Source organism: Dipodomys merriami, unplaced genomic scaffold, assembly GCF_024711535.1.
Source record: "Dipodomys merriami isolate MVZ:Mamm:240054 unplaced genomic scaffold, mDipMer1.0.p SCAF_5, whole genome shotgun sequence".
Classification (NCBI taxonomy): domain Eukaryota; kingdom Metazoa; phylum Chordata; class Mammalia; order Rodentia; family Heteromyidae; genus Dipodomys; species Dipodomys merriami.
The window spans coordinates 13,060,179-13,086,622 of record NW_027206068.1 but is presented as its reverse complement, the minus strand read 5'-3'; the positions used below and the strand labels follow the sequence as shown (position 1 = coordinate 13,086,622).

Here is a 26,444-nt window from a genome sequence, read left to right as displayed (position 1 = left end):
GTCTCTTTTTAATTCTTTAACCCCTTATTAATGGGGTGGTTGTTTCTCTGGGGATGTGTTATGGGGGGTAATTTTTTGAGCTCTAGGTATATTTTTGATATGAGACCTTTGTCTGTTGTATAGCTAGTGAAGATCTTCTCCCAATCTGTGGGCTTTCTATTTATCTTGCTAGCTATGTCCTTTGCCATACAGAAGCTTTGCAGTTTAATGCAATCCCATTTATCCAGACTTTTTTGATTTATTGTTAAACATGTCTTTTTAATTGTGTGTACGCACACATGCAAGCACACCCTGGAAACTCAAGGCTTGGGCACTGTCCCTGAGCTTTGTGTGGTCAAGGCTAACACTCTGCTGCTTCATTTCTGGCTTTTTGGTAGTTAGTTGAAGATAAAGAGTTTCACAGGCTTTCCTGCATGGGCTGGCTTTGAGCCACGATCCTTAGATCTTAAGTCTCCTGAGTAGCTAGGATCACAGGCATGAGCCACTAGTGCCTGGCTTTTTAAATTATTTAAAACATAGCTAAATTATGGCAAGTTTTGTCTTTAATGTCCTTTCTTTCTAGAATATTATCTTCAAATCTGTAAATGATTAGCTACAATGTAAAAAAATTGAAATTGGAACTCTTCTGGAGCTTATCATTTGGCAGCATGTGACAACAATGACTGCAATATAGCATGGCTGAGAAATAACTACAGAGTCCCTAGTACTAGAGCTCTATTGTAACCATAATTAATTGCCCTTTGACAAGCTAAACACTGTAATTTTATTTTAAGATGTAGTATGGAATTATCTTCTTTCCCTCTCCCAAAAAATAGTACATACAAAACCAGTAACTTTTCAGCAATGAATAGGCTGAGAAAGAAATCAGGAAACAGTGATATTCACAATAGCTTCCAAAAACTATCTACAAATAAATTTAATTAAGGAGGTGGAAAAGCTTTACAATGAACCATAAAACCTTGAAGAAGACATCAGAAGAAAGACTTCTCATGTCCATGGGATGGCAGAAGTAATATTGTGAAATTGGCTGTATTACCAGGCGCAATCTACAGATTTAGTGTGAAACCTATCAAAATCCTAATGATATTCTTCATAAAAACAGAAAAAAATCAATCCTAAAGTTCATATGAAAACATAAAAGTCCCTGAATAGAAAAAGTCATCCTCAGCAAAAAGATCAACAATGGAGGTATCACAATGTTAAATTTTAATCTATACTACAATGTCATAGTCACAAAAACGGCATTGTATACTGGCACAAAAGCAGGTAGGAAGATAAACTTAAACAGAATATATGATCTAAAATAAGTCTACACAACTACAGCCATCTGACTTGTGATGAAAAAGCCAAACTTATACACAAACCCATCAACAAAAATGGTTATTTACATGTAGGAAACTGGAACTAGACCCATATCTTACTCTGTACAACAATTAATTCAAAATGGATCAAAAATTTTAATGAAGACTTGAAACTTTGAAATTGTAACAGGAAAACAATAGAAGATATAAGTATAAGCAATTATTTTCTGAATAGGACTCTAATTGCCAAAGAAATAAGAACAAGAACTGACTAATTGAATTGTATTAAATTAAAAAGCTTCTGTACATCAAAGGAAACAAATATCACAAGAGACAACCTGCAGAATGGAAGAAAATCTTTATCAGCTACTGAATATATAAAAGATTAATATCTAGGGTATACAAAAAGTTAAAAAAAATGAAACAGCAAAAGAACAAATAATCTAATTAAAATGGGCAAATTGTAATAAATATATAAAGAAATGTTCAAAACTTTTAGCTATAAGGAGATGCAAATCCAAACTACACTGAGGTTCATCTTACACCAGTCAGGATGGTGTTCATCAAAACAAACAAACAAACAAACAAGAAATGCTGGCAAGAAAACAGGGAAAAATAAACACTGAAGGCAAGATGGTCAACTAGTCCAACCATTATGGACATTCATAAAACATAAAAATAAAAATAGACCAACATATGATCCTGTTTCAACTCTTGATCTTAGTTCCAAAGCAGTGTAAATCAACATATGAGAGATACTTGCAAACTCATGCTTAATTCAGTACTGTTCACAATAGTCAAGTTGTAAATAGGCTTACATTCCCAACAACTGACGCATGGATAAAGAAAATGTGGCAAGCACTGCTAGCTATGCCTGTAATCTGCCTGTAATCCTAGCTACTCAGGAGGCTGAGATCTGAGGATCACAGTTTGAAGGCAGCCCAGGCAGGAATGTCCGTGAGACTCTTATCTCCAATTAACCACCAGAAAACTGGAAGTAACGCTATGGCTCAAATGGTAGAGTGCTATATCACAGGGACAGCACCCAGGCCTAGAGTTCAAGGCCCACAACAGACAAAAAAAAAAAAAATAAAATGTGGGATATGTAAATTATAAAATTACATAAAGAGGGCTGGGAAGGTGGTTCAGTGGTAGAGTGCTTGCCTTACATGCACGAGGCCCTGGGTTCGATTCCTCAGCACCACATAAGCAAAAAGAAAAAAGCTGGAAGTGGCACTGTGGCTCAAGTAGTACAGTGCTAGCCTTGAGCTAAAGAGCTGAGGGACAGCGCCCAGGCCCAGAGTTCAGGCCCCACGACCAGAACCACTCCCCCCAAAAAATTACATAAAGAATGAAATCGTGTTATTTACAGGAAAATGGATATGACTGGAGAGCATCATGTTGAGCAAGACGAACCAAGCTCAAAAACACAATATTGCATGTTTTAGCAATGTAGAATCTAGACCTAAAATGACAATAATAGTAATAGTATTAATGACAGAGTGTGAATGTTAAAAGATACACTTGGGGAGCAAAAACCAAGTGATGAGGGCTGGGAAGGTGGCTCAGTGGTAGAGCGCTTGCCTTGCATGCATGAGGCCCTGGGTTCGATTCCTCAGCACCACGTAAGCAGAAAAAGCTGGAAGTGGCGCTGTAGCTCAAGTGGTAGAGTGCTAGACTTGAGCTGAAGAGCTGAGTTCAAAGGAAGCTAGGGAAAAAATATGAGATAATCTTATTTTCAATTAACCACAAAAATTCAGAATTAGAGGTGTGGGTGGTAGAGTACCAGATATGAGTGAAAAAGCTGAGCGAGAATGCGCAAGACCTTGAGTTCAAGCCTAAGTACTGATACAAAATAAAAAGAAAAAAATGTTATGCATATATAAAAGATAGCAAACATTAGAAAAATCACAATGAAACTCCCTCATACTATTAGTGTGCTAATAAAAATAGTTTAAAAGGGGCTGGGAAGGTAGCTCAGTGGTAGAGTGATTGCCTTGCATGCATGAAGCCCTGGGTTTGATTCCTCAGCACCACATAAGCAGGAAAAGCCGGAAGTGGTGCTGTGGCTTAAGTGGTAGAGCGCTAGCCTTGAGCTGAAGAGCTGAGGGACAGCGCCCAGGCCCAGAGTTCACCCCACGACTGACCAAAAAAAAAAAGTTTAAACAGTCTACCTATACATTCCATTCAGTATTGTAGAGGGGGAAAAGAGCAAGCCAAACACAATTGTTTATTCCAGTTATCGTTCATTTCCAAATCAATATAATGCCTTCAACATCTAGAATTTACAACGTATTTTTAGTTAAAATAGAATCTAGCTATTTTATGCCTTCCTCCATGAGAGATTAACTACTCAAATAACTGGATAGTTTTGTTCCAAAGGTACATGGATCTATTTAGACCTGTACTCCGGGGGTATATTACCTTACCATTGAATAATGAGATTAATGGTATTAGAAACCATTATATCATCCACCAAACTCAACTACAAAAGTAATTGTGCAACTCAGATCCCATCTCTCTCCATCTCTGCTCTTTCCACATTTAAGTTCTCAACATTTCTTTCCTAGACTGTTATCATATCTTCTTGCTTTAAAAATTTTCCATTCCTCACTCTAAAACACTAATCTACTCAAAGCATTTTTTTCAGTACAAAAACATCCAAACAGTTTGAGAAAGAATTAGACATAGGTCTTAAACTCTCCAACCTTATCCTTTGCTTGTTAACTATTCTATTAGCCTATTTTTCTTTTTCTAAATGCCATGCATTTAGAAAAAATTAGTATGTTCCATACTAATTCCTGTCCTTTTCTATATCTACTATGAATGATGATATTTTTAAAAACCAGAATTTGTAGTATAGATTATTACCTTTAAAATATATTGAAACAAAGGAGGAGGCTACAATGCTTGATAAGAAATGTACTCATTATCTTGCCCATGTACTTGTAACCCCTCTGTACAGTATTTTCACAATAAAAATAAATAAATTAATTAATTAAAAAATATATTGGCGGTCTTAAAATGAAAAGAAGGAGGGAGAAAGGTGGCAGACAGACCAAACTATCTGCTATTCCTTACAGAGACTATCCCTACAGCTTGGGTTGTTTGGTTTGGTTTTAACTTACTACCAACAATATGTGTTCATTCATTGTCTATTCTGTGTTGCTTTAACAAATCATCACAAACTGGGTAATTTATGAACATCAGAAATGTGTTCCCTCAGTTTGACAGGCTGGCAAGTTCAAGACCAAGGGATTTCTTCCTGCATCATCCCACAGCAGAAAGTAGAAAAGCAAAAGATATAGACAGGTATACATAAATAGTTTATATTTCACCATTAACAAAAAAATCAACCAACTGAATATCACTAAAATAATAAACTATAGGAGTACTTACCTCACTTTGTGGCTCCTGGATAACTTTATAGAGAGATGAAACTAAAGAATTCTTGTCTTTCAGATTTGTAGCATAATTTTGTAAAGATGTTTCTGGTAGTGTCTAAACAAATTTAAAAATTACGTTTATTTTTATGAAATTCCAAAATATACAAAGTCATACAGATATGTCAGAGACTGACTGTGTAAGGAAAGATTGGGAATAATTAACAGTTAAGGAGTTTCATTCTCTCTTGCTTCTGTCTTTTCCTTCCTTCCTTCCTTCCTTCTTTTTTTATTCCTTCCTTCCCTCTTTCTTTCCTCCCTCCCTCCCTTCCCCCACCTGTCTCTCTCTGTCTCTCTGTCTCTGTCTCTGTCTCTGTCTCTCTCTCTCTCTTGTGCCAGTCCTGGGGCTTAAACTCTGGGCCTAGGCACTGTCTCTGAGACTTCCAACCTTCTTGATAGTTAATTGAGGATGAGTGTTCTAGGCTTTCCTGCCTGGCCTGGCTTCAAACTTTGATCCTCAGATCTCAGCCCCCTGAGTAGTTAGTATTACAGGAGTGAGCCACCAGTGCCAGCTAAGGAGTTTCTAAGTGTTGGAAATGTTTTGGAATTGGATGCAATACTGTGAATATACAAAAACCATGTTGACTAAAAATAGTGAATTCAATGTGATATGAGTTAGATCTCAGCAAAAATTTAAAATAAAATTTAAAATATATCTCATACTTTTATCTTCAAAAGGGACAAAAATCAACATAACAATTTCATCTTTAATCACAGTTTGGGATTAGAAATGACACATGAGTCACACTGGTACCAGTGACTAAGGTCTGTAATCCTCAGGAAGCTGAGATTTGAGGATGGAAGTTCAGAGCCCACTGGGTCAAATAAATAAGAGACTTTCATCTCCAATTAACCACCAAAAGCTGAACATTAAAGTATGGTTCAAGTGATAGAGCACAAGACTTCAAGCTCCTGTCCTAACCAAAACAGAAATAAAAAAATAAAGGAAGGAAGAAAGGAGGGAGGGAAAGAAGGAAGGAAGGAAGGAAGGAAGGAAGGAAGGAAGGAAGGAAGGAAGGAAGGAAGGAAGGAAGGAAGGAAGGAAGGAAGGAAGGAAAAGAATACATAAATCATGTCTAATGCTAGAGATTTATTTTTGTAGAATCATGAGTAATAAATCTTATTAGCTATATTGATGCTGCTTATTATATGAAGATCCAATAATGCTTCTAACTTAAAAGCCACAGGAGATCACCTGATCAATAACTCTGAGTTCCATATTAACTGTAAAGCCTGATAAGGCTACTCTATCCTATGAATTGGGCAAAAACCAAACTTTCTCAGAACTGAAAAAAATGATATCCACATTACCAAAAAACTGCTTCTCCAACTATCATTTTAAATACAGACAGTTAAAGCTTGCCAGCACCACCTATCTAGACAGAAAACTATGACTAGAGAGGACAGAGGACTGAAAAGATACAGCTTTGGGTGGAAAAAAAAGCAGTAAACTAATTTTTTTCATCATCATCATCATCATCATCATCATCATCATCATCATCATCATCATCATCGCCTATCCTTCTAAAGCATAACTCTTGTTATAAGGATATCTGTCTCGTAAGTCATTTTTCTTTTTCACCCAGATTCCTTCCTGCCTTTAATCAACATCATATTTCAAGATATTCCTCAGTCACTATTTCTTATATAGCTTATAACCTATCATTTCATCAGTTAACATGGGTTTTGTGCATAAGTAGGCATAAAGAAATAAACTATGAAAAATTTTATAATAAGGATATTTGATACATTTTTACTTTGCTGTGAGCTTCTAGGGGTACAAAGCCATCCACATCACCCAGCCAAAGCCTCACACTCACACATGCTGAGGAAGAGAACAAGAAATAAAAACTGCCACTCTTTGCACTCCAGAAGATTTCTTAAAAATAAGTCATAATTTATTTTAGGTTATGTAAGAGAATAGATTTTTCTAATGTAAGAGAGTTCTGTTTGCCAGAATAGTAAGTAAATGGGAACCTTTCCCCATTCTCCAGAACAAAAAAGTATGTTCACTGCACTGTTCACATAGAGAAGAGATTAGAGCATTCTTCAATATTTCAAAAGCAAGTAACAGAAGATCTCCAGGCAACATTCCATTTCCGTTATTTGATCAAGAGTAATGTAATACTGGAGAAATTTATATAAAAGGGAGTAGTAGTCAAGAATAGATTTCTAATCCCTTGAATATAAATGAATCTAAATTATATGCATAAAATATATAGTCTACATAACACATTAAACATCTAATATATAGAGAATGATGCAAAATTTAAGAATGGAAAATTTAAGAATAAGTGAATTCAAATAAAAATTTTTAAAAATTTACAAGTAAAATAGCCAAGGGCAAAAAGACAGCTCTTTTTGAAAAGTCAAGATCTAGAAACTATCCAGGACTGAGTCTACTATAGCTAAATGAGAGGAAGAGTATCTTTAAAAATCAGTACAGTGACTATTACATTTTAATCATAATTCTATCTCATTATTTCAACTTATGGATGTGGAATATATCACTTTTGTCTGTAGATGGGGAGGGGATATAGCTATTATGTTTACAAATGGTGCTTTGAAAATACTTAAGATCTAAAAAGGCCAAATAAAATTAAGTACTGTTTAAATTTCCACTAGTATATTAGTAGTATATTAATTCCAAGGTATTGGCCTTCTTAATTACCAGCTACAGTTTCTTAGGCTTTAGAGGCTGAAGTGGAAATAAAAAGTAATAATGGGAAATTGTGTTGAAATGTTCTTGGAAAAAAATTGAAGATGGATGTTTCACACTGAAGTATCATTTGGGCAGATGGATTTTCAAAAATGTAAAGTGATATGGGTTGCATGAAAGAGAATTAATGAAGATGGACAGATGGGTGAAAAACCAATAAGTAAAACAGCCCTGTTCAACAATATCATACATAAGACTGGATTTTAAGTAACATATTGCAACACAGTGACTGTAAGAAAAAGGAAAATTAGGCATCTAGACATCTGTTAGATAAATGTGTACACAGCATGAAGAAAAACATAAAACAATCTAAAAGTTAATATTGTACAACTGAGTCATTGAAAAAATAGATATTACTAATAAAATCTTAAATATTAATCACTGTTGACAGATAAGGTAAACAGTAATTGGAAAAACTAACTAGTTAGAGAATGAATAGCTTCTCTAAGGGCAAATATTTTAAATTTTTTAAATTTGCACAAAGAAAATTATATTGTTTCTGTGTTTTTGAGAGATTGTTGAGTAATATTATGAGGTTCAGAGTTCAAACTGCAACCACAGAACAACGTAAAGATAAAATCAACTTCAATTTCAATTTTTTCTGAAGGTACTGAGGCCTGGAGAGCCTATACAATTTGCCCAAAGCCAAAAAACTAAAACAAACTAGTAGGTGAGTCAGGATTCAGAGGTAGCTGACTCTTACCTGCTTAACTGATCATGATGATCTTGTCTTTATTAGCACCATAGTTGTATTAAACCAAACAGACCTTTGTAAAAGTATGTACATATCTCAAAACTTCCTTTCTTAAACTTTGTAACTATGTATTATTTTAACATCATGATATTTTCAAAAGACAACATACTCTAATTTCCAAAGTACTTGAGCAGATTTGTTCTCAAGCTTTTTTCTACCTTATGTTACCTCTGGTATATTGCTGATTTAGCCTAGATAATCTTGTTCTCTTTATTAAGCACACTCATATTAACACGAATCAGAATTAACATTCAAAATCATTTTCACAAAGGCCTACCAAACTAACCAAGAAATAGGAAGTACCTTGCCTGGAGCTAGTTATAATATAACTTGAAGATAATTTAAAACACTCATTTAAAATTCCCATTTTTTATATCAACAATGATTAAACAAGGCTTTCATATTAAGATTTTGTAAATAGTTTAATTTATGTCTTTTCAATGATTTGTTGATTGAAAACTGAATGCAATTAAACCTGAGAGCTTAGGGAGAAACTAAATTTTTTTAGTTCCATGTAGCTTGTCATTTCACTTCCTCTTCCCAATGATAAAGTATCCTCCTTACCATTGCAATAATTTTATTTAGAATCTTAATAATATATTGCTACCCAAATTACAATAATATATGCCTTAATGAAAAAATAGCTAGATAATACTTTTATGCATTCATACCTTGGTTTTCTTGTAAGTTTTTTATTGTGAAAATATTGTACAGAGGGGTTACAGTTACATGAGCAAGGTAATGAGTACATTTCTTATCAAGCATTGTTGCCTCCTCCTTTGTTTTTCCCCTACCATACCTTTCTTCCATCTCTACAATTACACTCCCACCCTCCTTGGTTATTTTTTTTTTTAAGTGAAAGATGGTATTTATAAAACAAGACCTAGGTGCTTGGAGCACTCATTGCTACTGAGATGCCAATTTCTGTGTCCTCTCTGTGAACAATGCTAGGAAATATATGCATCCATGCATGTACCTACACATATGTGTATCGTATACAAATTTAGAACCTATAGATTCATATTGACTCTTTCAATTCCAATCTAACACCTTATTTCTAGACAATCATACCCATTCCATGTTTGTAATTCTTTTCTCAGACAGGAACATAATTCCATCATCCTCAGTATCTATGCTTTTTACCCAATTAACTTATTAACTAATATAACCAATCTACCAATACAACGTCTCTAGGTAGCTCCTGTACTTGCCGGTTTTGTAGCCTTTCTCCCCAACTACCCATTCTCTTTCTTCAGCTTAAAGGCATATCACTGTCAATATTGCTAGACTATTCTTTTTTTCTCCCCACTGCACTTGCTACCGTGTCTCTATCCCAGGGTATTAGTGAGAAAGAATAAACAAACAGATGGATAAGGAAGAGAAGCAGTCATGATTTTCAGTTATTTGCCTTCGTAGGTAATCCCTACCTTGTGACTGCCCCTCTCTGCCTTTAACATATCTTCTTTCTATACCTCTCATCTTAAGGAATGATATATTTGCTTTTTGAAAATTTGACTTCACTACTAAATATAGGAGTTCCGTACAAAGAAATGATAATCATTAAACTTAACAATTCCATCATCAACCTGCCATACACACACAAAAATCATGAAACTGTGTAGCAAACCATATTAAAGTCCTTTGAAGCAGGAAAAAAACTTTAACATAAGTAGGAGAGATGCACATACAAAAATCTAATCATACAGTTAGTAATACATAGAAAGTACTATAGACACTGAACCTTTATAGTATTCACATTACTTCATGATAACTTATAGAGTACACAGAAAGATGCTCAATTCATGATTAATAAAAGCTGAGAAAGCTAAAATCTACCTAACCTAGAAAATATTGCCTCTACTAAGGACATACTCCAACTAAAAAATTTCATAACCACCTCTTTTATTTTTTTTAGAGAAACTACTATATTTCTTTTTCACTAAGAAGACTTGTTGTCTAAAATCGTAGATTATCAAAATTTTGTTGTTTGAACATGTATCAGTAAGAATGAAAAACTCTACTTGTCTGCAGACTCTTAAGTCATTCTGACATAGACAAGAGGTTTTGGTTTCCATTATAACTACAAGGGCTTCAGATAAAGGGTTTCTGAACACAAATTCCAAATCCATGTTACCTTTATATCTTCAGGACAATAGGATCCAGGGTCCTCTTTAAAGTTTACCCCATTACATACAGCTCTGCTTTGTTTTGAGTACTATCCTTCCAAAAGCAGTACTAACTTTCTCTTTTGTCTGATGAGATATACCCATTACAACTGTTGTATGAAGTCTCTCTTATTTTATCAAACCTGTAAATTTGATACTATGCTGGATGTTTGTCCCCAATATCTTAGGTTGATTGGACCAGACAAAATCAAAGTGACATTTGCTGCCCATTTCTTTTTTTTTTATTGTGAAAATACCATATAGAGGGGTTAGGCAGGGGAAACAAAGGAACTTGCTGCCCATTTCTTAACTTCTGTGGTCTATGATCATGAATTTCCCCTAATTACATGTCACCATAAGAACAGAAAAAATGAATTGGTTGGTTTAAGAAATATAATTTTAACTATCATAGAGAAGTAATGAGAAAAAAAGCATATAAATTTTACTTTTTCAGCATTGAATCAAAGGTTCTACATAAATATTGAGGTAGCCAATGAAAGACTCATGAGTAAAAAGTTGGGCAGATATCTTTCCATCATCTCCTCATTGTTAATCAGGGCCAGTTCCATTGCCCTTACTCCCACTCTGGGAAGGATATTTTGACAATAAATCATTGATCATCATTAGAGAGTGACATCAACATTCATAACCATTCTTGGTGGTGGTACCCAGAGAGAATAAACAAACTAATGAATGAACCCTTTGAACAGTTTGGAAGAACAAGGAATTAATTTACTAGAAATGATTACTAAATAGATCCCCATTCAGATATATTAGAACATTCTTCTTTCATGGCTAGTTTTTCAGTCATAAAATTTTAAAACAACTTTCTTTAGAATACAATTATTAAAGCAAGTCAATATTACCTTATACTCTGATAACCATTCCTCCACAATCCCTTTCTCTGAAGTGAACATCTTTCCACATCTGTTCCAAACCTTCAACCTGAAAATTACCATAGAAAAATGTTACAAATCTGAATATATTTTAGTTATGATCAGATAACTATGTATAGAAGTACTCTTTGAAGTTATCTTTTATTTTGAAATTGACATATTTTCCAATATAAATTACCCATTCATTTTAAAACCAGTGAGTACAAACAAGTCATAAATAAAAGAATTTTAACATGCATGTGTGTGTGCCTGTGCTGGGACTTTAACTTAGGGCCTAGATGCTATCCTTGATCTTTTATGCTTGATTAGCACTCTACCACTAGAGTCATAGCTTCACTTTCAATTTTTGGTGGTTAATCAGAGATAAGAATCTCAAGCCCGGCACCGGTGGCTCACGCCTGTAATCCTAGCTCTTCAGGAGACTGAGATCTGAGCATCTCAGTTCAAAGCCAGCCTGGGGAAGAAAAGTCCTTGAGACTCTTATCTCCAATAAACCACTAGAAAACCAGAAGTGGTGCTGTAGTTCAAGTGGTAGAGTGCTCATCTTGAGCTGAAGAGCTGAGGGACAGCACCTAGGCCCAGAGTTCAAGTTTCACAACCGACACACACACACAAACACACACACACAAGTCTCAGTCTTTTCTGGCTGGCTTCAAACCTCAATCCTCCTTCAATCTCAGCCTCCTGAGTAGCTAGTATTACAGATGTGAGCCATTGGCACCCAGTCTTAAAAACAAGAATTTTAACAAAATTATAAATATAGTATGATGAAAGTAGCTCAAAATTTTTTATTCAACTCTCCGGAATGCCAGCTAAAACATACAATGAAAATTTTCCACACTTTTAATTAAATAATTTCAAAGAGATCATTCATAGTAAATTTTCATAAGACATTCAGAAACAACGCAAATATAAAAAGAGATTCACTCAAAATTAGCCTAAGAGTATTGGCATTAAAATGACTTAAATTTATTTTCCAGTTCTTTACTTTGACAGTTATCAAGGCTAGCCACTTGCCTTGCTAGATTAATATTAGTTTTTAAAAAGTAAAAGAGACAATACCTAGGATACTGATTCTATTCAACAATATTTATTCAGAGGGCTGGTCTTTCCTTAAATATAAACATGAAATAAAAGCAAGCTAAATGAAATATACAGCATTTCTTTTTTATTATTATTGTGAAAATACTATACAGAGGGGTTACAATTACATGGGTAAGGTAATGAATACATTTCGTATCAAGCATTGTTGTCTCCTCCTTTGTTTCCCCTTCCCATCCCTTCCCATCTCCCTTCCAACCCCCCCCCTCGGTGCTCCCCCTTGTCCCCCACCAAAGTTGTAAAGTTTGTTTTTCAACATAACATTTTGTACATGTCATTGTTGCAATGGGTCCACCTGTATCCCTATTTAAATAATTTGTTTTTTCCCTTCTCCTCGACAAATTATACCAACATCAAATACAGTGAAAACTGGGGTTATACCATGGGGAAGGGACATACAAAGCAACAAAGAAATAATCTTATAAATATGTTAGAAATGATCGCAAGAAAGAAACAAACATTTGAATCATTATCTTGGGGTTCATTTCACCTAACATCAACTTATCTGACCTTTTCTGCTTGACTCAGCCATACACTAGTTATTGCAAATAAGGGAAACCATGGGACCTATGTTCCTTTGGGCCTGGCTTACTTCATTTAATATAATTTTTTCTAAGTCTTTCCATTTCCTAACAAATGGGGTAATGTCATTCTTTCTGATGGAGGCATAGAATTCCATTGTGTATATAGATCACATTTTCTTGATCCATTCATCTACTGAGGGGCATCTGGGTTGGTTCCATATCTTAGCTATGGTAAATAATGCTGCAATAAACATAGTTGTGTTGATAGCTTTAGTATGGTCTTGTTTGTGATCATTTCGGTAAATGCCCAAAAGTGGGCTTGCTGGGTTATAGGGGAGCTCTATGTGGAGTCTTTTGAGGAACCTCCATACTACTTTCCAAAGTGGTTGAACAAGTTTACACTCCCACCAACAATGCAGTAAGTTTCCCTTCTGTCCATATCCCCTCCAGCATCTGTTGTCTTTAGAGTTCTTGATTATAGCCATTCTAACTGGGGTCAGGTGGTATGTCAATGTTGTTTTGATTTGCATTTCTTTTTAAAAATTTTTTTTAATTTCTTTTTTTTTATTGTGAAAATACCATACAGAGGGGTTACAATTACATGGGCAAGATGATGAGTACATTTCTTATCAAGCATTGTTGCCTCCTCATTATTTCCCCTTCCCATCCCTTCCCAAACTCCCCCCACCCGATCGTCCCCCCTCCCACCAAAGTTGTAAAGTTCATTTTTTGACATAACGACTTGTACATATCATTGTTGCAATGGGTCCACCTGCATCCCTAGTTAATGATTTGCATTTCTTTTATGGCTAGAGATGTTGAGCATTTCTTCATGTGTCTATTGGCCATCCTTCTTTCCTCTTCAGAGAAGTTTCTCTTTCAGTTTTTAGTCCACTTATTTATTGGGCAGTTGTTTCTTTGGAGATTTATTGTTGGGGGATTTAATTTTTTGAGTTCCAGGTATATTTTAGATATGAGACCCTTGTCTGTTTATGGCTAGTAAAGATCTTCTCCCAATCTGTGGGCTTTCTATTGATCTTGCTAGCTATGTCCTTTGCCATGCAGAAGCTCTGCAATTTCATGCAATCCCATTTGTCCAACCTGTCTTTGATTTGTTGTGTTTTTAACAAAATTTCATCTCAAGTAAAAACTGTATCATCTCCTTTTCTAAATGAATCCATCTATATAAGAGTAAACCTAGAAACTTGTTTTATGGAGAAAAACTTTATACTTCTTAGCTGCTGAGGTACAAATTCTACATTAAGTTTCTTAATTTCCATCAATATTTTACTATAGCAGAAACTGTGGCAGAACTGCCAAAAACCTTGATTCTATTGCTTACTTTTATTATAATTTGGGGCAAGGTACTTACTTATCTTTTCATCAATGAAAAAGGGATAATCATAAAAAAAACTATTTCTTAGAATTACTGTGAGGGTTAAATTTTAAAATGCAGAGTAACAAAATAGAAGTTATTCATAATTGTATATACTAGTCACATATGTCATATATATGACAGTCTCATAAACAGATCATATAAAGAATACTTACAAATTGTTAAGAAAAAGGCAGAAAACACAATAGAAAAAAAAACTTAATAAGGTGGAAACAACACATAAAAAGGTGCTCAACTTTGTTAAAAAATATATTAAGACATGCAGTAAATTTCACTGTGCAAACACACACATGAACACACAAATACACATATACTCCAAAGCAGGGCTGGAATAAAAGACAGATAATACCAAGTGTTGAAAAGACAAAGAATGATCAGAGTACTTGCACATAATGAATGTAAATTAGTACAGCATTTTGGAACTCTGACAGTTCATATCCTCTAAATTGTAATACATATATGTTCTATGTACCAACAATTTAATTCACAAAAATATCCACAATAAAAATGTGCATTGATGCACTCTGAAACATGTTCGGGAATGTCCATAGGAAAAGTACATACATTTGGTGGAAATTCATCAGGGCATATACATATGACTTGTGCATTTTTCTGTATGTACATTGTTCACTAGTAATCTAAGCCTCTTATCTTCTACCTGATAGAGGTCAAACGCATTATCCTCTTTGTATTCAGGAAGAGTTTTCCATGAATGCAGAAATGAATATTAACGTCTTTAGAGTTTGCTTGTTTAGCAGCTTTGCAAGAGAGCAAAGGAATCAGAGAAGTGCCTCCCATCCAGAAACTGTCAGTCTTACCACCATCTGCCTAAATCCACTAGTACTACAGTTATAATTTCCTTCATCCTGCTGATGCCAGATACTACAAAAAGCTATAGACCTCCAGACCACACCCATCTCTCCCACACACATATTCCCATATCTCTTTGCACATCCTGGGATGAGGAAGTATCTCCATGGTGTCCTCTGGAATTAACAACATAGTGAAACACTCAGCATCTTCACTAGATGTGATAGTTGATTTCTTTTCTTTTCTTTTCTTTTCTTTTTTCTTTCCCTGCCTGAAGCCTTCTTAAAGAGATTGCCAGGCCAAGCACATTGGCTCAAACCTGTAATCCCAGCTACTCAGGAGGCCATATGTAGGAGGATCACAGTCTAAATTTGGTCCTAGGCAATGAAGGAGGTCCTATCCAAAAATAACCTAAAGCAAAAAGGACTAGAGATTGTTATAACACTGGACTACCAAGAGCAAGAGACTGAGCTCAAATACCAGAGTGCCAAGAATAATTGCCTTTCTTCTTTTTGTTTTTTCTTTCTCCTCCCTTTGTAATATCATTCCAGAACATTCTCCCTCTCCCTGCTTCAAACTAATATTGATCAGTCCATCCCCCTCCACACCTGCTCTGTTCTTCTTCCTCTCTATATGTTAGCTTCTGTGACACTATTACTCTTTCATGCTATGCCTAATAAAGTCCTAAATGACTTTTTTCTTACCCTAATCTCTTAATTCCTGGAACTCTCTTCCATCAATATTGTCTTTCTTGCTGCCTCATCTACTCAATCTTATGATCATAAAGAGTCAAGTTGTTTTCAAACATTTGGCCCATGCTGAATAATTAGAATATAACAAATAATGTAATGTTGACTTATAACCAAAAGTATAAATATATGAGACTTTATGTAATTAATAGCTAAATAAGTAAGAAATGAAACTTCTTTACAGAATACAAATAAAACATGAATAAATGTAGATACACTCTTCAGAAGGCAACTTCTCCATTGAAGGTGGTTGGACAGTGATTCACTTCCAAATTAAAGAGTATGGGCAAACTCTACTATAAAGCTATAGTAATCAAAACAGCTTGGTACTGGAACAAGAACAGACCTCAGGACCAATGGAATAGAATTAAAAACCCAGAAATGAACCTACAGACCTATAGTCATCTAATCTTCGATAAGGGAGCTAAAAATAGAATGGAAGAAAGACAGCCTCTTCAGTAAATGGTGCTGGCAAAATTGGTTAACTACTTGTAGAAAACTAAAGCTAGATCCTTATATATCACCCTGCACCAGAATCAACTCCAAATGGATCAAAGACATCGGAGTCAAAGTAGACACTCTGAAAATATTACAGGATGGAATAGGAGAAACCCTAGGTCTTCTTGGCACAGGCCAAAATTTTCTTAATAGAGACCCTGAAACACAACAAATCAAAGAAAGGTTGGACAAATGGGATTGCATGAAATTGCAGAGCTTCTGCATGGCAAAGGACATAGCTAGCAAGATCAATAGAAAGCCCACAGATTGGGAGAAGATCTTCACTAGCCATACAACAGACAAGGGTCTCATATCTAAAATATACTTGGAACTCAAAAAATTAAATCCCCCAACAACAAATTTCCAAAGAAACAACTGCCCAATAAATAAGTGGGCTAAAGACTTAAAGAGAAACTTCTCTGAAGAGGAAAGAAGGATGGCCAATAGACACATGAAGAAATGCTCAACCTTCCTAGCAATAAAAGAAATGCAAATCAAAACAACATTGAGATACCACCTCACCCCAGTTAGAATGGCTAGAGTCAAGAACTCTAATAACAACAGATACTGGAGGGGATGTGGACAGAAGGGAACTCTACTGCATTGTTGGTGGGAGTGTAAACTTGTTCAACCACTTTGGAAAGCAGTATGGAGGTTCCTCAAAAGACTCCACATAGAGCTCCTCTATGACCCAGCAATCCCACTTTTGGGCATTTACCCAAATGTTCACAAATAAGACCACACTAAAGCTACCAGCACAACTATGTTTATTGCAGCATTATTTACCATAGCTAAGATATGGAACCAACCCAGATGCCCCTCAGTAGATGAATGGATCAAGAATATGTGGTATATATACACAATGGAATTCTATGCCTCCATCAGAAAGAATGACATTACCCCATTTGTTAGGAAATGGAAAGACTGGAAAAAAATTATATTAAGTGAAGTAAGCCAGGCCCAAAGGAACATAGGTCCCATGGTTTCCCTTATTTGCAATAACTAGTGTATGGCTGAGTCAAGCAGAAAAGGTCAGATAAGTTGATGTTAGGGAAATGAACCCTAAGATATGTATTCAAATTTTTTTTCTTTCATGTAATTGTTTCTAACACATTTATAAGATTATTTCTTTGTTGCTTTGCATGTCCCTCCCCCACGGTATAACCCCTGATTTCACTGTATTTGATGTTGTTATAGGGATACAGGTGGACCCATTGCAACAATGAGACGTACAAGTCGTTATGTCGAAAACGAATTTTACAACTTTGGTGGGGGGGGGGAGGATTGGGTGAGGGTGAGGGGAGGATGGCATGGGAAGGGTAAACAAAGGAGGAGGCTACAATGCTTGATAAGAAATGTACTCATTATCTTGCCCATGTAATTGTAACCCCTCTGTATAGTATTTTCACAATAAAAAATAAAAATTAAAAAAAGAAACCCAAATTAAAGAGTATGGGAAGTATAGCAAGTGTATAGTGGCGTAAACTGGTAAATACTATTGTGATCAAAGATGGTAAAATCAGATATAAAATCATATGAATATCATATACAATATATGAGAGGGGTACTTCTATGATATTCTTTCCACTGATAAACCCAAAATCAAAACTGGCTGAGTGCTGATGACTTATCTCTATAATCCTAGCCGCTCAGGCTGAGACCTGAGAATTCAGTTCAAAGCCAGCCCAGTCAAAAAAGTCCATGAGACTCTTACATTCAATTAACCACCAAAAAGCTGAAAGTGGAGCTGTGACTCAACTGGTTGAGCACTAATTTTGAGCAAAAAAAGCCCAGGGAGAGCACTCAGGTCCTGAATTCAAGCCTCAGGACTAACACAAAATAAAATTTAAAAAATAAAAACCTGATAGTCATGAAAAACAAGACCAAGAAACTCTCAAATACTTTATTAGGATCTCATCAGGTGTTTCATTATTGTTCTTATTGAATCATGGAATCCAGTATAGGGTACTTCATTGCATTTCATTGTTAGTACATTTATCCAGGCATGTACACCTGAAATGTACACCTGAAACTCATGAGGCTGAGATAAGAGGTTTATGAGTTACAGGCCAGCCTGGGATACTTACATAATGAGATCCTGTTTGTCTTTTGTTTTTTTTAAGCAAGCATATTGACTCATGCCTGTAACCCCAGCTACTCTAGAAGAGAAATTAAGAAGACTGAGATCCAAGGCCAGCCCATCCAAAGCTTTCCAGGACCCAGCTAAAAAAAAAAAAGATCTGGACATGGTGTTAGGTACCTGTCAAGACAGCTAAATGGGAGATATAGTAGAAGTATCATAATCCAGACCAGAGCAAGAAAAAGCAATAACCTCTCTAAAGATTAACTAAAGGAAAAAGGGCTGGAGATGTGGCTCAAGTGTTAGTGTTTGTCTACCAAGTGCAAAACTGTAAGTTTAAACAGCAGTATCAAAGAAAAATAAGAGGAGGAGGAGAAACATAATAAATACAGTAGCAGGATGCCTGTAAATGCATCTTAAGAAATCTACAGTTTCTTCCTTCATATATCAGTATTTCCTTCCTTTTCAAGTCCAGCTGTCATTCTTTTTTTGTTTTTTGGTCAGTTGTGGGGCCTGAACTCTGGGCCTGAGTGCTGTCCCTCAGCTCTTCAGCTCAAGACTAGCGCTCTATCACTTGAGCCACAGCACCCACTTCAGGCTTTTTCTGCTTATATGGTGCTGAGGAATCGAACCCAGGGCCTCATGCATGCAAGGCAAGCACTCTACCACTGAGCCATCTTCCCAGCCCCCCAGCTGTCATTCTTTATGAGGCAAGATCACCATGGAAGGTTGCATGGAACAGCCATGGAGGACCCTGCTGAAGTCAGCTGAGAGCAGTACCAAGCACCAACTTAGACATCCCAGCCAACTCAAGCCTCTAGATGACTACAGCTTCAACTACCAAGAAACTGCAGATCTACCAGGCTAAATTCACTACACATCATATTTATGAGAGAAAATAGTTGCTACTAGAACCCATTAAGTTTGAGGATGATTTGATAAGCAGCAAGAGATAACCAAACATTTAGAATATGCCATTTTTGCACCAGGCATTGGAGGGTATTAAGTAAATCAACAACCTAGTCCTGCCATCAAGGAATCAGATTATTTTTCTGTGACAACTCATTGTTAACAGGACATTTTAAACAATCACTGAATTCTCAAGTTAAGGGGATCACATTCTACTGATGTATACTTCCTTATTTTGTTTAGTCACGATGGTAACAATAACAGGCATTGTGAAATGGTTGGCTAGAATTCAAAATTTGGAGAAGTCCATAGCCACAGAACAAAACAAAACTCGCTGACCAATAACCATAATTTTAATAACTATAATTTTAATCAACAGAGCAAATATACCAACTGTCATTATTTTATATAAATGTTTTAAATTTATTAAGTATAAACACTCTTATTGCATATAATCCTGATGCCAGCTCCACAGAATTATACCAGATATCAAACGATTTTATTTAACTTTTTAATCAAGACAAACAATGTCTTGATTTTTGTTTGCTGTATTAAATCTTTAATTTTTATGTAATTATTAAAATTTGTTCAAAATAAACACATAGAACTTAGGGTTGATAGAATAACAATCTATAATTGGGAATTTCAGTAAAAAGTAAGTTAGTAAGAGAAACCATAAAATTTCAAAGTTTTTTAATAATGTCTTAAAATTTTTTCAGCTGTCTGAGATGGTTTAAGTTAAACTAAGGAAAATTAGTGAATAAGCTAATTTTAAAGTCTCTGTTCATCCAACATCTTCCTATAAAAATAAATTATTCAAGCCGGGCACCAGTGGCTCACGCCTGTAATCCTAGCTATTCAGGAGGCTGAGAGCTGAGAATCACAGTTCGAAGCCAGCCTGGGCAGGAAAGTCCATGAAACTCTTATCTCCAATAAACCACCAGAAAACTGGAAGTGGTGCTGTAGCTCAAGTGATAGAGCGCTAGCCTTGAGCTGAAGAGCTGAGGGACAACGCCCAAGCCCAGAGTTCAAGCCCCACGACCGACTAAATAAATAAATAAATTGAAAGCAAGGTGAATAGAATGTGAAATACAAAATAAAACTTATTATAAACATTTTCACTATGTAGCACTTCAATATTACAGTGAGAAATTCATGTACAAGACCTTAAAATCCATATTATCAATACCCAGACTGCCTCAAAGCACAGGATGAATATACAGGCTACTTTCATAATGTTTATATTTTTTAAACATATAATTTTTATTAATTTAATGTCAAAATCCAGAACACTCACAGCTGACACTCTACCACTTGAGTCACACCTCCAGTCCAAGAAACCTAAAAACTGATCATTTTCCTTAGTAATCAAATATGACAGAGTTCATATAGGGCTTAGAATGAGCAAAATCCTCAAAATCTTTTTCATACAAACAGCTTCTAAATTAGGTTACTCGTGTAAACAATCAGGCTTTTACCTTCTAAGTTACAACGTAGCCTTGTTAAATTGGCTCACAAGTAACAGATATATAAACATTTATTCAGTGAATGAAAAAAAAAGAACATACTTAGAAATCCTTGCTCATTTGGGCCCTGAATTCCAGAATTTTTTCCATTTATTTATTTATTTTTATTTATTTATTTTTTTATTGTGCCAGTACTGGGGCTTGAACTCAAGGCCTGGGTGCTGTCTCTTCACATTTTTGTTCAAGGTTGGTACTCCATTTGAATCACTCCTCTGCTTATGTTTTTTTTGCTGATTAATTGGAGATAGGAGTCTCATGGACATTCCTGCTCAGGCTGGCTTTGAACCATGATCCTCAGATCTCAGTCTCGTGAGTAGCTATGATTACAGGCATGAGCCACAGCTGCCCGGCTCCATTTTTAACTTTTAATATGTATTTATTTCATTAATTAGTAACATAATAGCATGAAATAAAAGTTATCCTGGAAGCAAGGAATGTATATTAGAGGAAAGAGCAGGGAATTAGAGTTAAAGACATTCTATAAAGTCATCCATGTGCAAGTAATAGTACAATAACAGAAAAATGATTTTTCCCAAAGTGGATACAGTCTAACTATAAGAGCTTCAAACAAATTATATATACATGATAAAAATTCATATCTTAACATACTCATATGAGAAAGGAATGGAAGTCTACGAATTAGAAATCTATGAGTTAGATAGGATAAATATCAAAGAGAAAAGCAATTAAATGTGTCTATAAATGATCAAAAAGAACCTAGTATCCAGGAAGATAATACAGAAAACAAAATTATTTCAATGAAATAAAAATCACTGAAGGCCAAGTTTTCTAAGCTGTAATGAAGAGATTAATGAAAGCAATGGTATAGGTAAACCAAATAAAATTTACAATTATAAGGTAAGAAAAATCTATTACAGCTTATTGTAAATGAAGACAATAGTGTTAATGGTGAAATTTCACATTTAACGTTCTCATCAACAAACTGAGATGTAAGTTACTTGTAACATGATGATTGACTATTCCAACATGCAAACTATTATATAGCAATCACCATTACTTAAAGAACACATTCTTATAAGGATGGCTTAGGTGGTTCTTTGAGTGGATTCATACATAATTTATATTCAGCTTTAACTAGAGAAAATGACTTTGAACTTAAAGTACTTTTCAGTTTCTTTGAAACTTTCTAACACCTACTTTAAGCATTGTTTGATGTAGAACTCATATTTACAAGCTGTTAAAAAAACCTATGATACAAAGTCATAGTGCAAGACTAGTGGCTTTTTTATGCATTAGAACATTTGTAACCATTCAAGACTATAAATGCAAGTTTTCTTCAAAAATATAGCTCTCTCCAGTTGGGAGTATAGCTCAGTGGTAGAGTACTTGCCTAGAATCCACAAGATCCTGGGTTCCAAACACCTAGGTCCTAGCGTTTCAGAACAAAACAAAAGATTAAAATTAAAGCTGTCTGATCAAGAAACTTCCCTTTTCTTGCCAGAAGATTTCTTCCACATATGATTAAGTGACTGCCTTTCAATTTGTTAATCATATAATCTATAAAATACTTAGGAAAACTAAGGAATAAATGTTTGCCTTTCATTTTTGAAAGTCTTGTAATATTGTTTTTAAATCAAAAACCCCCAGAAAATATTAACAACTTCATAATACATACATAATTTTATAGTATATTTTGAAGTCATTTTGTCAAATAAAAACTATATAACTATTATAAAGTTCAAAACTGTGTTAGAGATTACAGCCGAAGTTCAGTTTAGGTATAATTAACATAAATTCCATATACCACATAATAAATAAATGTTGAATAAAGGAATAAATTTCACCCTTCACATTGCTTGTTAAATTTTACCATCTGCTCTCCATCTCCACAGCAACACTGTGAGCCTGGACCTTTATTGCCTCTGCTTAGGCTGCAACAGGCAGCCCTCCTGCTGCTCCTCTCCTCCCTTTTCAGTGCACCATGTACATTACTGACCTACTATTCTCCCTGAAAGACAACTCTTCTGTGAACATAGCACATCAGATCTGTCAGATCTGCCACACCAAACTCCCTAGCCTATTATATGTCCATCTATCTAACTTACCTAATGTAATGAGTATCGTAGTCTCTAAAATACCAGGCCACTTCAATCTCCTGCTACTTCTCTTTATTAATTAATTGATCTTTCCATGTGTGTGGAGGGGAAGAGGGGCTCCTGAGGCTTGCATTCAGGACCCATACTTTGTCCCTGAGCTATTTTGCTCATGATTGGTACTCTACCACTTGAGCCACACCTCCACTTTGGGCTTTTTGCTGGTTAATTAGAAATAAGAGACTCATGCCCAAGCTAGCTTTGAAACATGATCCTCAGATCTCAGTCCATGGATTTAAGTTATGTGTTTCACTAAATATAAAAATGTCACAAATGATGTAAAATGGAATATTGGGTAGAAATCTAAAGAACAATGATTAACTAAAGATACATGTTTATGCCATCTTATTAAAAATATATTCACAAGCCGGGCACTGGTGGCTCATGCCTGTAATCCTAGCTACTCAGGAGGCTGAGATCTGAAGATTGCAGTTCAAAACCAGACAGGGTAAGGAAAGTCCCTGAGACTCATCTCCAATAAACCATCAGAAAACCAGAAGTGGCGGTGTGGCTCAAGTGGTAGAGCACTAGCCTTGAGCTGAAGAGCTGAGGGACAGCGTCCAGGCCCAGACTTCAAGCCCCATGACTGACAATGTGTGTGTGTGTGTGTGTGTGTGTGTGTGTGTGTGTGTGTGTGTGTGTGTGTGTGTGTGTGTGTGTGTGTGTGTGTGTGTGTGTGTGTGTGTGTGTGTGTGTGTGTGTGTGTGTGTGTGTGTGTGTGTGTGTATTCACAGTATATGGTAAATGATTCAAATATTGCCTCTGCAAATTGAAGTTCATTAAGTTCATTTCTGGCAACTAAGACACAAAAATTATAAAGTTTATGTTAACAGATTTTATGAAATTGCTGTGAAACTAAATCAGGCATCGTGATGCACACCTGTAATTCCTGCTCTTCAAGGGCAAATCTAAGTTATATAGCAATACGTAGCCCAAAAAAAAGAAAGAAAGAAAGAACTAAATGCACAGCAACTCACAACTATAATCCCAGCTACTTGGGTGGCAGAGATAAAAGGTTCAAGGCCAAATAACTAAAATGAAATTATGAAAGTAAAAAGGGCTAGAGGCCTGGCTCAAGTTATAGCCACTCTAAATTCAAGCTCTACTACTACCAAAAAGATTTTTTGAACTATAAAAATTACCTCGACAGCAATTATTATGAAGATGCATGGTTTAAGGATTGATTAAGGATTAAGGATTGATTAAGAAATGATTTTACTTATTCACAAGATCAGGACCTTAAATTGACAGGTTAGTTATTTGATCCCTGTCAAGCTCATACAATTTATGTAGAGTACTGACTGGCAGAACCAAAGTAGGATCAAAGAAAGAGAACAATACTAGGTTAAAACAACATAGACTGGGAGGTCATATAAATGGATAATGCATTTAATATTTTATATATGCAAAATCAATATTACCATATATTCAAATCGCAGCAATAATAACTCAACAAGCCCTTGAGTGTTTGCTGACTACAATGCAAAAAGTGTTTTTATTACTTTGCACTATTGACAAAGGAACAGTTAAATATGGTCTATGTCCTTAAGGAGCAAATAAGAGACATACACAAGGAGAAAGTAAATCAAGGTAGTACTAGACATTTTCTAGATTACTAATCTCATGATAAAATTGTGAGAAATAAAATCAATAGCGTTTCAAACAAGGGTTCTGCTGAAACTTCTACTGAAAAGAGAAAATAAACACAAAACTACGAACACTTTGGCAGAACATCTACCTTCCATCTTCACTAATTCTTTTCCTTATTAGAAGTTTTTCTTTGCATTGCTACACTTAAATCCTTTGCACATAATTAAAAGAAATATACAACTTCTCATGCTCTTATCCCAATTATTTTTCTATACTAACAGTAGTTCTCAAAACTTTACCATTAAAAATCCCTAATATGAAGCCAGGCATGGTGACATACCTCTGTAATCCAGCATTTGGAAGGTTGAGGCAAGAGGAGCTCAAGTTTGAGGCCAGCTTAGGCTACGTGGTAATATGCTGTCCACAAACAATAAAAAGGGAAGAAAGAAAAGAAATCTAACTATGATTTTAAAAATTAGGTAACTATCACATCACAAGAAGAATTATATATATATATATATATATATATATATATATATATAATTTATTTATTTATTGTCAGTCGTTGGGCTTGAACTCTGGGCCTGAGCGCTGTCCCTCAGCTCTTCAGCTCAAGGTGAGCACTCTACTACTTGAGCTACAGCATCACTTCCAGTTTTCTGAGTGTTTATTGGAGAGAAGAGTTTCATGGACTTTCCTGCCTGAGCTGGCTTTGAACCGTGATCCTCAGATCTCAGCCTCCTGAGTAGCTAGGATTACAGGCATGAGCCACGGCTCCCTGCTTCAAAATATATTTTTAACATTGGTATGTACCACCATGCCCAGCTAACTGATATAATTGATTGAGCATATATGCATATATTCTGAGGGCAGACAGGTTGAAAACTATAGGGTTACAAGAAGTACATGATAGAGTACTAGGAAGAAAGTTCCCTATTCACAGGTAGACATCTGATTTTAAAGAAGATAGTTTCTGTATTTTCCACACTACTAGTACTATAATGCTGGGAGTAAAGCTCATTGGTGGAGTATATGCTCACCATGCACAACACCTAGCATCAATCAATCACACACACAGTGGCTACAACCCAGCAACAAACATTCTCCAAAAGCGTACAGAAGCAACTTAAGTTTAAATCCCCAAATTAGATCAAAATCCATGCTTCCTCATAATTTTGTGTTCTACTTTACTGGATAATAAACACAATTTTGCCCTCTCCTGAGGTTTTTAATCCATTCTGTAATCTGGTTTCCCATACTTTCAAAACTTGTAAAATTCCATCTAAATAATAAAAGAACAGATGTCTTAACTTTTGTGTATGTTCAAAATCTTCATATCCAGTAAAGTATCTCAAAACACTGTAAGAATTGATTAAACACAGAACTATTGATATGTGACTCAATTTTAAAACAACAAAAAGGGGCTGGGAAGGTGGCTCAGTGGTAGAGCACTTGCCTTGCATGCCTGAGGCCCTGGATTTGATTCCTCAGCACCACATAAGCAGAAAAAAAAAAGTCAGAAGTGGTGCTATGGCTCAATTGGTAGCGCGCTAGCCTTTAGCTGAAGAGCTGAGGGACAGCGCCCGGGCCCAGAGTTCAGACCCCACGACTGGACTCCCCCCCCCAAAAAAAAATAAATAAAACAACAAAAAGTAATCACTGGTAAAAATTGTGCATATATTTAGCTTATGGCTAAAGCATATATTAAAAAAATACCAAAAACACCTATAGCAGCTCAGTATGACTGTGCCTACCAAAGGGTATGGAAACAATCAAAGAAATGATTATGAACCAACAGTGGTATGTGCTACCACTGTTGATCATAACATCGGTAGAATAATGTATCTAATATCATGTACATGCATCTAG

The 26,444-nt window shown here is 35.5% G+C and overlaps 1 protein-coding gene across 4 annotated transcripts in view; it reads right to left on the bottom strand.

Moving 5' to 3' along the window:
• Positions 1-26,444, bottom strand: part of Hycc1 (hyccin PI4KA lipid kinase complex subunit 1) — a 103,445-nt gene that overhangs the window by 61,864 nt on the left and 15,137 nt on the right. For all 4 annotated transcript variants that reach the window (XR_011366881.1, XM_069996104.1, XM_069996102.1 and 1 more), the window contains exons 2-3: positions 11,249-11,327; positions 4,701-4,802 (exon numbers count right to left, since the gene is read on the bottom strand). Coding sequence is in view for 3 of the 4 variants with exons in the window: in XM_069996104.1 (XP_069852205.1) it covers positions 4,701-4,802; positions 11,249-11,299 (153 nt within the window). In the remaining variant the exon portion in view is untranslated. The remainder of the gene's footprint in view (positions 1-4,700; positions 4,803-11,248; positions 11,328-26,444) is intronic.